The sequence below is a fragment of the Martes martes genome (genome assembly GCF_963455335.1).
Source record: "Martes martes genome assembly, chromosome: 6".
Lineage (NCBI taxonomy): Eukaryota > Metazoa > Chordata > Mammalia > Carnivora > Mustelidae > Martes > Martes martes.
The window spans coordinates 24,422,677-24,435,442 of NC_137893.1; the positions used below are offsets into that span (position 1 = coordinate 24,422,677).

A 12,766-nucleotide genomic window follows, 5' to 3' on the forward strand; every position below is an offset into this window, starting at 1 on the left:
AGAAGCGGGCTGTCATTATAAAGCATTATTTACAGCATAGTTAACTTTACATGTATTTTAAAATCTACATTACACCTAAGGCAAATTTCTCTTCTACACACACATTACCCACTCTGTTTTCCATCCCCTTCTGCCTATCTAAAATTTAGTGCAGAATGTAGCCGGAAAATCTTTTATGACAGAACAGGAAGAATTTTGCCCTTTTTCTAAGATTAAGGAAGTCCACAATTTTAATAATGAGGACTAAAGACTTGGTTAAACGGCACAAGAAAAGTAGCTATTTGCTATTGTCTTCAGTGGGGAACACCCTGGGGCTTATTACAGCAGTTCTTAGAAATGGCAGGATGGAGACTGGTATCGAATACAAGCCATTAGGAAACCCAAGCCCTAAATGAAATGACCACAAAATCCTATCAGTTAACAGAAATGCAGCAGCTGTACATGTTTTTTGTAATACAATAGGATATTGTTGCAGAGATAACACTCTTAAATTTAAAAAAAAAAAAAAGCATCCAGCAAGCAATGTGACCGCTTTATTCCCCTATTTGAAAAATGAGAAGGTATAGTGTAGCAGAGCTTTGGAATACATAAATAAGCATGAAGATTGCGGAGAAGACAGGTATTGTATGTACACTAATGGGCTGCTGGGATCAGCTGTCAAAGTCACTGGCTAAACTTGAAGCCGCTGTGACTCCCAGCTTCTGCAGGACGTTCAAAGACCTACCCCGGTAATTCCCTGCAGGAAGCGAAAGGTAACGGTCCTCCTCTGATTTTACCTGCCGTACGTATTCCAAATACTAATTCTTATCTTGGCTCCCAGTTTTGTACCTTTTAAAACTGCACGCTAGAGAAGTTTAAATTCAGTTCGACCTTAAACTTTATAATGATGTAGCATTACATGTTATTTATAATGATATAAATTTTTATATACAGTATTCTGGGCTATTTCAGAGGCTTACTAAAGTCAAGTCGTTTGGCAAAAGATGACATGTATCACAGGGATGGTGACAAATTCATCTCGCTTGATTGTGCTCACTACAGGCCGTCCATCAAGATTCAGACCCATAATCCTTCAGAACCATAGAAAGACAAAAACCCCTGTTCTCTAGCCATCTTCTGGGTTGGAATGCAAAGTATTTTGTTGTGGTAAGTAGGGCTTTGAAGATGAAAGCGCTGGGTCCACTCCTGCGATTGTTACCCCAGTGCTCAGCATTCAAAACGGGAGCCCCCGGATCTCAGAGATCATTTTAATCCTCCTATATTAAAACAAAACGTGTCTCCCATGCGTTGCTCTAACCGCCTTCCTCTGGCATCTCATTGGCCCCTCCCGAGGGAAGATGAACTCGGCTGTTGACTGTCCCCAAAGAATTCCAAACAATTTCCTTACTTGCCTCCCTGTTCCAGTGAAGATTATGAGCCTAATTCTTCGAGACTGCTACTAAAATTCCACCCCGCTGGTGCCTGCAGCCTAATTCTTTCAGCATTGTTTTTTGGCAGAATGATGTGACCCAAATTTGCAGGAGACAATTTGCTGCAACAGTGCTTCTTGCAATGCAGTGAACCCGAGATTAGCATTTCAGGATTACAAATATCAGACTTAAAAAAATAATAATAATAATTGTTTGCTTCGAGAAAAGACAGATTTCGAGCTCGTATTATGGAAATGGAAATGCTTGGCAAAATGTGGACAATTTTATGAATTAAAGGAAGCTTTCCAGATCAATGGAAAACAATCAAGAAGTAGCAATTTACTTCAGTAAGTGGTGGCAAAATGCTACAGCGGTTCTTTTAAAGATTACGGAAATAGCTGCGCGTGTCTGTGTGTGTGAGATTGTAAAACCATCATGCATTCCATTTCTCATCAGTGGTGGCTGATACTATTCTAAAAGGACATTTTCAGAGCTGAGGTGTCTTAAAACAAAACAAAACAAAAACTGATGAACTATGGCTGTCCCTGTGTTCACCCACCAGGCTGCTCACCAAGGCTTGGCGGTGTGAGCGAATGTTGGTTCGGGTATCCATTATTTCACCTTTTCTTGGTATCAATCAACTTGCACATAAGGCGTCAAGTGAGACTTGACGTTCTTCTTGATTCGAATTTTGTGGATCAGGTTTTGTAAAGAGCCAGAGCAATATCCCCATTGGGAACAAATATGAAACTGCGTGGACTAAAGCTTTCTGGCCACGCTTCCGTGGCTCGCTGCTCGGCCTGCGTAAGCCATCTCTACCACTTATCTTTCGTGAACTCTAGTCTGCCCCCTCTACTGCTGGAGAGACGCTGGCACCTCCGATGTCACTCGGCTGCGACCACTGCCACCGCGTCCCTCCTCACCCGATTCTCATTCACCCTCTCAGAATCCAAACATCAAGACAGAGAAACGGAAGAACAGGGGACACTTAGAAGGGGATTCCTCATTCCGAAAGGTTAAGAATGACAGAGCAGGAGAACAGACACAACAGAAAAAAATAAAATCAAAGGAAACTGTGCACAGTGTTTTCAGCTAGAAGCTAGAGGCGCATGCGCACGTGGTCTGGGGAGGCCTGCACAGCCGCCTCTCTCTAGTGCTCTTACCTTATTTCTCTTGAAGTAGGCTCGTCGGCAGGCCGCAAAGCACTTCTCGCTGCAGAAGCTTTTCACCTCACTTCCCATACTCAGGGAATAGCGCTTGATTCCCACTTTCTGGCACCAGGCACACATTATTTGTACATTTGACACATCATCTTCTATAATAAAAGTATAAGAAAAATGTTCATATCAGAAGCAAACATCCCTTCAAACTTAGACACACCCTGAGCCTGACAGAGCTACCTGAGGCCGAATTTCAATTTCTGCACCTCACCGCTTTCTCACCTCCGTAGGGGAGCCAGCTCCTGATGGGAAGACTCAGTGCTTGCTTTCGCTTGCTTTCTCTCTTTCTTTTTCTATTTTTTTTTTTCTTGGTTGGCTCTTAAGTCTCCAAAAAAACATCATTTACTTAAAATCCAGAATATGAATGCACACCCAGGAGGGCTCCCGGGGCTTCTTAGCCTGGCAAAATTGCATTTTCTACCTGGTTAAGCCAAGCCCAGGTGTCATGAAGCTGCTAAAACGACCCGTTTCCTCAAAGGTGCTGCTGAAAGCCTGTGAGGGCCACACGAGGTGGGACACCCGAGTGCTAACCCACAAATATGATGCCCTCGTGTGCACCTTGAGGGTCAGGAACCAGGCTCCATCTCGGTCAGCCTGGTGCTTACCACTGTTAGAGGACATGGGGCGGCATTTACCCTTGTGAGGTAATGCTTCCCAAGTGGTATGGCTAAGTCAAAAAAGGAAGGATGTGAGTGGCCAGATGCCGCCGATGGAAAGGCCCTAGCCTGGCTCACTCAGCAGTGTCTTATGACAAAACCTTCCTGCATGGGTGTCCTCAGGGAGGCACAGGCCTGATTTAAATTCTCTCCATGTGATGTAGCTCATGTTCCGAAAGGGAGGGATGGTAATGGAGGTGTCAGGCATGAGACCTGAGGTCACACAGCCGTAAAGATCATTCTCAGCTAGGCTGGTCGTCCTAGCAGCTCCTGCAGGACCTGCGGCCCAGGTCATGGAGATGTGCAGAATGATGTTAAGTGGTATGCAAGAATTTTCAATAATTAAAATCCTGCATTTCTTTCCCTTTGCAAGAGAAGAAAACAAATTTAACTGGTGAAACAAGCCCATAAGATCACGAATATTACTGCTTAAAGCAAAGAGAGGCTTTTAGAGTGAGTCAGTTAACAAAACATATTGAGTAAATCATAATGCAGGTGATAAGAAGTTCTGACAAAAATGTGACAGTGATATTCAAATGACTTAAGTCTGGGATATACCAGTCTATTTAGGGGTGGGAGCAATAAAAGGAGACTTTAATTAGAAGTCTACAAAATAGGTTCTTGCGGCCTCCTAGGAACTTTTGCTATATTTTGAGTCTTCTGATTCTCCCAATTGACAATGCATGTACATATGACTGATTGCCACTATCAGCCACATTTCTTCTTCCTTTATGAATTTTTTTTAACTCTCCCAGACTCATGCTCCAGACATGAATGGTAATCACAAAATCCCCAATAAGCTCTGGTATAGTGTCATCTGATTTCTCAATAAAATCCCCCAAAAACTAATTGCTAAGCGAGGCCTGGTCCATGAGTTGTTGACATATTCATGGTTCATACAGTCTGTCATGCAATCATTCCATTTCCAGGGAAAAGATTTGGTTTGAGGCAGTGCGGTCATCAGCCTGCAAAATTAGAAGCAAACTAATTTGTAGTGCAGTGATATGGCTCTTTTTCCCCTGAGTATCATCACTCAGAACTATGTGCAGCATTTTATTTACCTTAATGGAATAAATATTGTCATTTTAATGACCACTTTTTTTCACAAATTACATAATGTGATCCATTGTTAATTACCAGATGAGACATGTAAAAATGACCTTTGATATTAATCAAATATTTTTGATAACATAACTTTCTTTAAATAGAGTCATAACACGAATTCACATGTCGTACAATTACTGCATTTTATAATTTGTCCTAGTCAAAGAAAGCTTTATTTCTATTTTATATGGTCCCTAATATGGCGTCTGTCTACATATAGACATTTTACATGAAATGTCTATAGACGTGAAATGTTATAGACATGAAAACTGAACAAAACTCTGTAATTTACCTCAGGCTATGAAGGAGGTTTTTTTTTAAATTAGATTAGAAATAGTATATTTTAAAAATAATCATCTATCATTCCTAAAGGAATGTGAACTACTGGTTTCTATTGTTCCCAATTGATTAGCTGCTTTAAAATAGTAAAGTCCTAAAAAAGATGATTATACAGCAGAACACTCCCAAATGATCCGTTGGCAATATGTTTGATTCTGGTGAAATCTGAAAGGAAAAGAAATTTTTATGGGGGAAATTACTTGGCCTCCAAGTTCAAAAAGGAGTCCCCACTTCCCAAGGAGCCTCTTTAGAACAACCATTCGGTTGCCCTTGTTGTTCCTTTCTTTGGATTGTCTTGTTTGAGAAACAAAACCTAAAATTTTTCCTTCTAGATCTTTAATGGATACAAATAAGATAAAATAAAATAATCCACCATAATGGACTAAAATTGAGATGGAAAAGGGGAGAGAACAAAGCACTAATGAGGCGGACACACAGCCTGGCAGGAAGGAGGGAGGCTGGGGAGAGGGCAGCTCGCCATCTCCCTCACGCTTCCCTCCATCACCACCAGGCAGAGTAGCCGGTCAGTTTTTCAAGAGGAGGCAAGGATTCTCTCTTACAACAGACCTAACAGAGAAACAAAAAGTAGAATTTTTAGGGGCGCCTGGGTGGCTCAGTGGGTTAAAGCCTCTGCCTTGGGCTCGGGTCATGATCCCCCCACGTCGGGCTGTCTGCTCATCAGGGAGCCTGCTTCCCCTCCTCTCTCTCTGCCTGCTTCTCTGCCTACTTGTGATCTCTGTCTGTCAAATAAATAAATAAAATCTAAAAAAAAAAAAAAAGAATTTTCAGGGAGATTGTTTTTACAAATCAACTGTACTAGAAAGCAACAATATGAGAAGATGAGACAAAAGAAATTGTGCACTTTTGTTTTGTATGTGGCAGTTGGAAAACTCTTAGAATGGTGGTTAGCATCTGTCTTGTTAAATAATTCAGTGTTCCCATCCGTTTCTCATAAAATTCCATTTCATAAAGGCAAACACTTGGGAAAAAATTCCATTGGATTTCTCCTTTTCTGTCATCAAACTGTTACCAAGAGCTGGTGCTCCAAAGATGGGAAAACATTTTCAGATATCTCAGGTACTCCGGTCTTATAAAAGCCATTTTTATTCATGTTATACTTAAGAAACTAAGAACTATAATTACCTAAGTTAATTTTTCAGCTAAAACATAGCTCAAAATTCTGGCCCTAGACATGAGGTGGTGTCCCACCTTAAATGGGTATAACTGTACCCCTAGCAAAATGAGCTTTTCTTAAGTGCTTAAAACCAAAGGGATAGGCTCGTTTCAACAACCACATTTTTAAAAAATCTGAAACCTGGTAATTATGTGCATGCTTTACACTGGCAACATAGAAGGCCCCAGCATTTTAACTTTTCTAACTTGATCTGCTGTAAAAAAAGAAAATTTATTTAAAAAAATATTTCTTTGAACTAAAGAGAACCTGATTTCCTATCTTATATTTAGACAAAACTGTGCCATTAGAGACTTGAGATTACCTCAAAGAAGACTGGTGTTACAGATTTTTCCTTACAGCCATTAGCTGTGTCTTTTTCATAATGAACAATGCAACAACAAATGCAAAATATTTACAGCATTAAGTCACATTCCCAAGGCCAATAGTTTGTATAACATGATAAAATTTTCATATGATAATATCATATAAATATGCATCAGTCAAAATATGCATGTTTCTATTAATCATGAAAATTTTGTACCACCTTTTTAGGATTTAATTAAGCAAAATGTTTAGGGCATTTTCTTTACAATCTAGTGTTCAAAGAGCTCTAGAACATTATTCCATTTTTACATCCCAGAAGGAGAAGTTCAGATTAATTACTTTGAGATGAAATCAAAATTGTATTTATTTATCATCGTGCAGAGAAGTATGAGATCAAGCATTTCTGGAATGCCTTGCTGAAATTGTTTGAGAAACTGCCTTTTCTGGTGACTTTCAAATATAAGGATGGCCATTGGTCGGTGGCATTCTAGGGGCAATTGAATTGACTATGAACACGCATACTAGCTTACCTGACCAGAGCACAAAGAAAATCAGGAGGGTCTTAATAAGGGATTAAACTGTAGATTTACCACCCCTTTGTAACTTTCATGACAGTCCAAGACTGAGGACAAAATCTGAAAGTATTTGCTGGTGATGTTTCTCTCCTCCAACAGTTCCTGGAATGCACACATCCAGATAATCATTTCAAGATTTGAATTATATTTGAGACAAGTTGCAAGGCAGTCTGAAAGGACTCCTGGGTGTTCTCCACACCATGAAAGGACAGTACAGCATGGGTAGCATTCTGTCACTCTATTTGTCAGAGTAGCTACATTTAAGAACACAGATGAAGACATGGGCTAGAAGGCAGGCAAGAAACTAAGGTTGAAGTTTGCTTTCTTTGTAGCCCTTCTTGGAATAATTCAACTCCAAAAATTCTGAGGCAATCCCATTCAAAAGCCTCTACGGAGTCCTACAGAAGTTTCTGTACAATTCTTTAGGTTCCGGAAGTGAACATAAAAGAAGACCTGGAGAAAATTTGGAACACTGAGCAAAAAGGAAAATAATCATAGCTAGCCATCATTCAGTATTTCATGGTGGCAGGCACAGTGCAAAGTTCTTTAAATCTATCATTTCATCTTAATCACAACCACTGTCCCCCAGACAAATATTAACTGATCCCCTCTGTACCGATGGGTAAAGTGAGGTTTAGAAGGTTAGCAATTTACTCCAAATCACAGAGCCAGTACATACCAAAGCCTAGACTCCAGAGCCCAGGCTCTTGACTACAACATCTGAGAGACCAGGGCCTTTCTAAAAGCATGAGATTACACTCCATCCACACGGACTTCCCTCCGCAAAAAGGACTAAAAGCTGTCACAAGATTCTGTTACTTACACAGCACCCTGCTCCATGACACACTAATAGACAAAGAAAATGAAATCAAAAAGGTCAAAATGTCTTTGAGGAGAGAGCTCAAGTGTTATTCAATCAATATTTGTTGATTGATTTTCAAAAAAAGTTAAAGGCTCACAATGCAAGCCTTTATTTCTTTATGACTATGAGACTTGGATTTGCTGCATTCTGTCTGAACTTTCACCAGCAAGTGCCACTTAAACATTAAACCAGGAGCCAGAGCCAATAATACCTGGATCTCAGGAAGCAGTCATTCTACCCACAAGCAAGGAGTACTCTTCCCGGTTTTCTGTTTAGTCAGGAGGGGGATCACAGCAAGACATGGATAAGATTGATTTTCCATGTGGGTGAAGCAGGGAATCACTTACATCTGTAATTCCAAAGATGCCACTAAGAATATCCTAGCTTCAAAAATTACGCCACAACTCCTCACTAACATTAAAGTCTACCATTAGAGAGTAATTTATTTGGCCATATACTTTTTATATCCCATTAAAACACAAATTCCCTAAAAGCAGTAAAATTTAGTACATAGTTGCCAATTATGACTTATGCTTTAAAATCAGTGGTTCTTTCTGAAAAACGAGTTTTCACAGAAAATAGGGAAAAGGGCTGAGGACAAGGTTCCAATGAGAGATGTGGAGGGCAGAATGGGACAGGTTATGGTATGAAAAGCCTCTGGTCACTCACTGCTTTGCTAAAGTCTAGCCCTGGGCATACAGATAGAGAAAGCTGAGGCCAACCAAGCAAAGAGTGGACAGGAAAAAATAGTATCTGAGCATACAATAGCAACTCTATCTCCAGACTGCCTTTTAGATGAGAATATTAAAAAGTAGGAGCTGAAGGAGGTGGGAGGAATAGCACATAGACAGGGACCTCTGGAAAAGAAAAGCAACAGGCAGATCCACTTATCACCACCTCAAAGGGGTGACTTTCTTTCCTTTTTTTTTTTTTTTTTTTGAGCGAATGAGGTAACACCTGCTGCTTTGCAAACCTCAGTCGCTATTATTTGAAAGACAATGTGATGGAGTGCCAGGAACCAGAGACAGAGGACTTAAGTGAGAGTACTAATACTGCACCTTCCAGTTGTACAGCACTCTAGTTGAGTGACCCACAGTCACTCAAGGGACAGTAATGACCACCCTAACCATAGCTGCGGTGAGAATGAAATGATAGAGAAGCAGCCACATCCTACATGTAAATGAGCCTGCCTTAGGATTACCAGCAACAAGAGCTGTAAGAAAAGGGAAAGGTCAGCTGTATACATTCTGGAGAGGCCGGGATGACCAGGCTCCGGTTTCCTCAATCACATCCGGGTCACCCGTATGTACCCTGGAGAGGCCCAGATGACCAGGCTCCGGTTTCCTCAATCACATCCGGGTCATCCATATGCACCCTGGAGAGGTCTGGATGACCAGGCTCCGGTTTCCTCAATCACATACCCCACACCCATGGATGACATCTGCAGAACCACTATCTTTGACTACAAATAGCAACCTGGTTAATTGGTTAAATTTCACTAACTCAGACTATTTAAGAGTAAAGCCATTACATTTAATAAAAGCTTCACTTACAGTTATTCTTTTTAAAAATTACTTAACTTAATAGTTGACAAGGTGTTGCCAAATATATCACTGTACTGCCAGATGTTCTGTAATTAATAGATGGGAATTCTTGGTAATTATTACATCAACTAGCTACACATGGGTGGATCTTCCTAAGTGCCTGAGAAGTTTGCTCTTTTAAAAAGTATTATAGTAACAACTGAAAATCTCTGCCACATTGGTAACTGAACTATCAAAAACTGCCAAATAATAGAGTCTGAATGAATACAATTTTATTGGACTTATTTCCCGTTAAAAGGCTAGGTACAGGGGCGCCTGGGTGGCTCAATTGGTTAAGCAACTGCCTTCGGCTCAGGTCGTGATCTCAGAGTCCAGGAATCGAGTTCCGCACCGGGCTCCCTGCTTAGCAGGGAGTCTGCTTCTCCCTCTGACCCTCTCCCCTCTCATGCTCTCTCTTTCTCTCTCTTTCTCTCTCTCTCTCTCTCACTCATTCTCTCTCAAATAAACAAATAAAATCTTTTTTAAAAAAGGCTAGGTACAATGAAATGATAGAGGTTCCATACAACTATGATTCTTCATAGTACCAAAAATTACCCCTATTTTTTTTCTTTTGGAAATAAAGCCATTTGAACTGACTTCAAGAATTATTTATTATTATTTTTTTAAAGATTTTATTTATTTATTTGACAGAGAGAGAAACAACAAGAGCAGGAACACAAGCAGGGGGAGTGGGAGAGGGAAAGCAGGCTTCCTGCAAAGCAGGGAGCCTGATGCGTGGCTCAATCCCAGGACCCTGGGATCATGACCTGAGCCAAAGGCAGACACTTAACGACTAAGCCACTCAGGCACCCCGAGAATTTTTTTTATGTTTTTGGCTGAGGTGATTTCAAGAATTTAAATGGTCCACACCCCCCTAAATAGAGTGGTTCTTAACCCCAAAATAAAATCGAAATCTTGGGCACCTGGCTGGCTCAGTCAGTTAAGAGTCTGCCTTCAGCTCAGGTCATGATCCCAAGGTCCTGGAATTGAGTCCCGAGTTGGGCTCCCTGCTCAAGGGGTGGTAGGGGGGTGGGGGGGTCTGCTCTTCCCTCTCCCTCTGCCCCTCCCTCAAGCTTGTGCTCTCTCTTGCTCACTATCTCTCTGAGGTAAATAAATAAAATCTTCAAAATAAAATAAAATAAAAATCTCTCTACAAAAACTAAAATTTCGTTCCAGTAAGTAAAAGGAATGAGCACACCATACATAAAATGACAGCAAAATTACAGAATTTAGTTTTTAAAATTCTAATGGAATGTTCCTAGCCTATTTTTAATTTTGTATATATATGTGATACATATATATGTGCAGAAATGCGTGCGTATGTATGTAAAACATGTGACTCCAGAATGAATTAAACGTCTACATGCTGGTCTCTGCTCTAGACAACTAGTCAAGAACAACCAGTTGAATAAGACACAGCCCCGTTCCCAAGAACAGAAAGAAAATTGTGTGCCTCATTATATGACAGGCAGAATGTGGTAAGAGAGAGGTTCAAAAACCTGTTAGAGGCCCAGAAAGTGCAGCTTTTGAGTGGGGTCTGGAGGGGGAGAAAGTTCGAGAGGAGAAGGGAAAGGACAGAAGGAAAGCAGGAGCCGGAGCCTGGGGCTCAGGGGTGGCAAGGAGTCCTGAAGTTGCCCCATTCACCAGGATTGCAAGAAGAAAAAAGCAGATCAGACTGGGGCCTGAACAAGGAACCCCTTGGAGGATGTTTGGCAAGGGGATGGAAGGGGCTCACCCTTATTCCACAGGTAATGGGGAGCTCCTGACTGTTTCTTAGTGGAAGATGACAGGATCGGAGACATGCTGAACAATGTTACTCCAGCAGGCTGGATCAGAATTTATAAAGACTGGAATCTCGTTCTGCATCTGGGAGCCTCAGTAAGCAACAAGGCAGCAGGCTCCAAGTCTCCTTTGCCTTTGTGTGTTCAGCGCCTAGCACATGGCAGGGCTTAAACTATGTTGAATAAATAAATGGACACATGGATGAACGGACAGATGGACAGATAGAGAGGGAAGGAGATAAAGCTCGGAACCTACAGAGTGACAGAAGAAATGAAAAGATTTAACCAACTGCCTTCATCAGTTCATCTCCCTGTGTTTCTTGTCAAAAAAAGACCGGGGAAGGGATGCCTGGGTGGCTCAGTCAGTTAAGCAGCTGCCTTTGGCTCGAGTCATGATCCCAGTGTCCTGGGATCGAGTCCCACATCGGGCTCCTTGCTCGGCAGGAAGCCTGCTTCTCCCTCTGCCTTTGCCTGCTACTCTGCCTGCCTGTATGCTTGCTCTCTCTCTCTCTCTCTCTGACAAATAAATAAAAATAAAATCTTAAAAAAATGTATTTCTTAAAAAAAAAAGACCGGGGAAAAGTCCAAAGGGTTCTTTGAGAAAATGGGCTGTGTAGTCAAAGTCAAACAAGTGAATTTGCTTTACTTTCAGGGTCCCTTCCTCATTTATTTTCCCAACATTCAAACAAAGAAGGAAAATAGAACAAGAGATCCCATAAGCCTCAAGACAGTCATTCTCTCTTGAATACCATTCTGAACTTGGATTCTCCAACAAGACACTAGTAAGCACATGTGTATAAAGTTCCTCAGCATTAACTGGAATTTCTCCCCATAATTTCCCTGATTTGCCACTGAAGGGACTCCTGAGTCTCCTGGACAATCTCACCTCCACATCTCAGTACTCACTGTGGAGAGTCAGTCTTTCCTACATAATCACCCCAAGAAAGTGGAGTAAGAAAGGAAGATGGTAGAACTTAAGAGCCAAGGAAACCTCCATGCGACATTACCCAAAGCACATTCCACAGAATACTAATCCAGGAGACACTTAAATGGGTGTTATTATTAAAAAGGCTTCCATGGTTAATTACATATGAAAACACTGGGCTAAACAAAGTTAAATAATAGACCCTTTACCGTAAGCCTTTTTGGTTCCACCAGTGTTTAACTAGGAATCCTAAAAGAGGGAGATAGAATGCTGTATTTCACCAATCTGACCATGGACAGAGAATCCACAAGACTGGGCTTCTAAGGAAGCCTCCCCTGGATGTGCTCTTCTATTGCCCTCCATTGGCACTGAAGCATGAGCACTCTTACGTGGGTCATCAATTATCAGGCAAATCTCTCTTTTGCCCAGAAACGGGTCCTCCATTGCCAGGAGCTTTGTCTGCGTTGGGCAGAAAGACAAGGCCTGCAGCCATGTGGCCAGCGCTAGGTGGGCTGACCAGCACCTACTGGTCCTCCATAAATACCACCAGACTGAACAAAGACATCCATGGTTCACAAAGTCCTGGGGTATCTGCTCCATGGACTCCATACAGAGAAGGCAACCCTTTTCCTGCAAAGTCCTACAGAAAAAATAGCAGAAATGAATAATAAGGCAATGGGAGAGTGATATTGCTCTTAACACACTGAATAATTCATGTTGACCAGGTGGTTGCCAGGACAAGGAGCTCAAGTAAAATCCTGTCCCCCATTCCTAAGCCCTGGATCTGACCCTGTGACCAATCCAGATGCCTTGG

At 41.5% G+C, this 12,766-nt stretch overlaps 1 protein-coding gene across 1 annotated transcript in view; it reads right to left on the reverse strand.

Moving 5' to 3' along the window:
• Positions 1 to 12,766, reverse strand: part of SOBP (sine oculis binding protein homolog) — a gene marked incomplete at its 5' end in the record, with an annotated part of 161,657 nt that overhangs the window by 117,127 nt on the left and 31,764 nt on the right. The window contains one exon of the mRNA XM_080805156.1: positions 2,573 to 2,724. Within this exon, the coding sequence (XP_080661282.1) occupies positions 2,573 to 2,724 (152 nt within the window). The remainder of the gene's footprint in view (positions 1 to 2,572; positions 2,725 to 12,766) is intronic.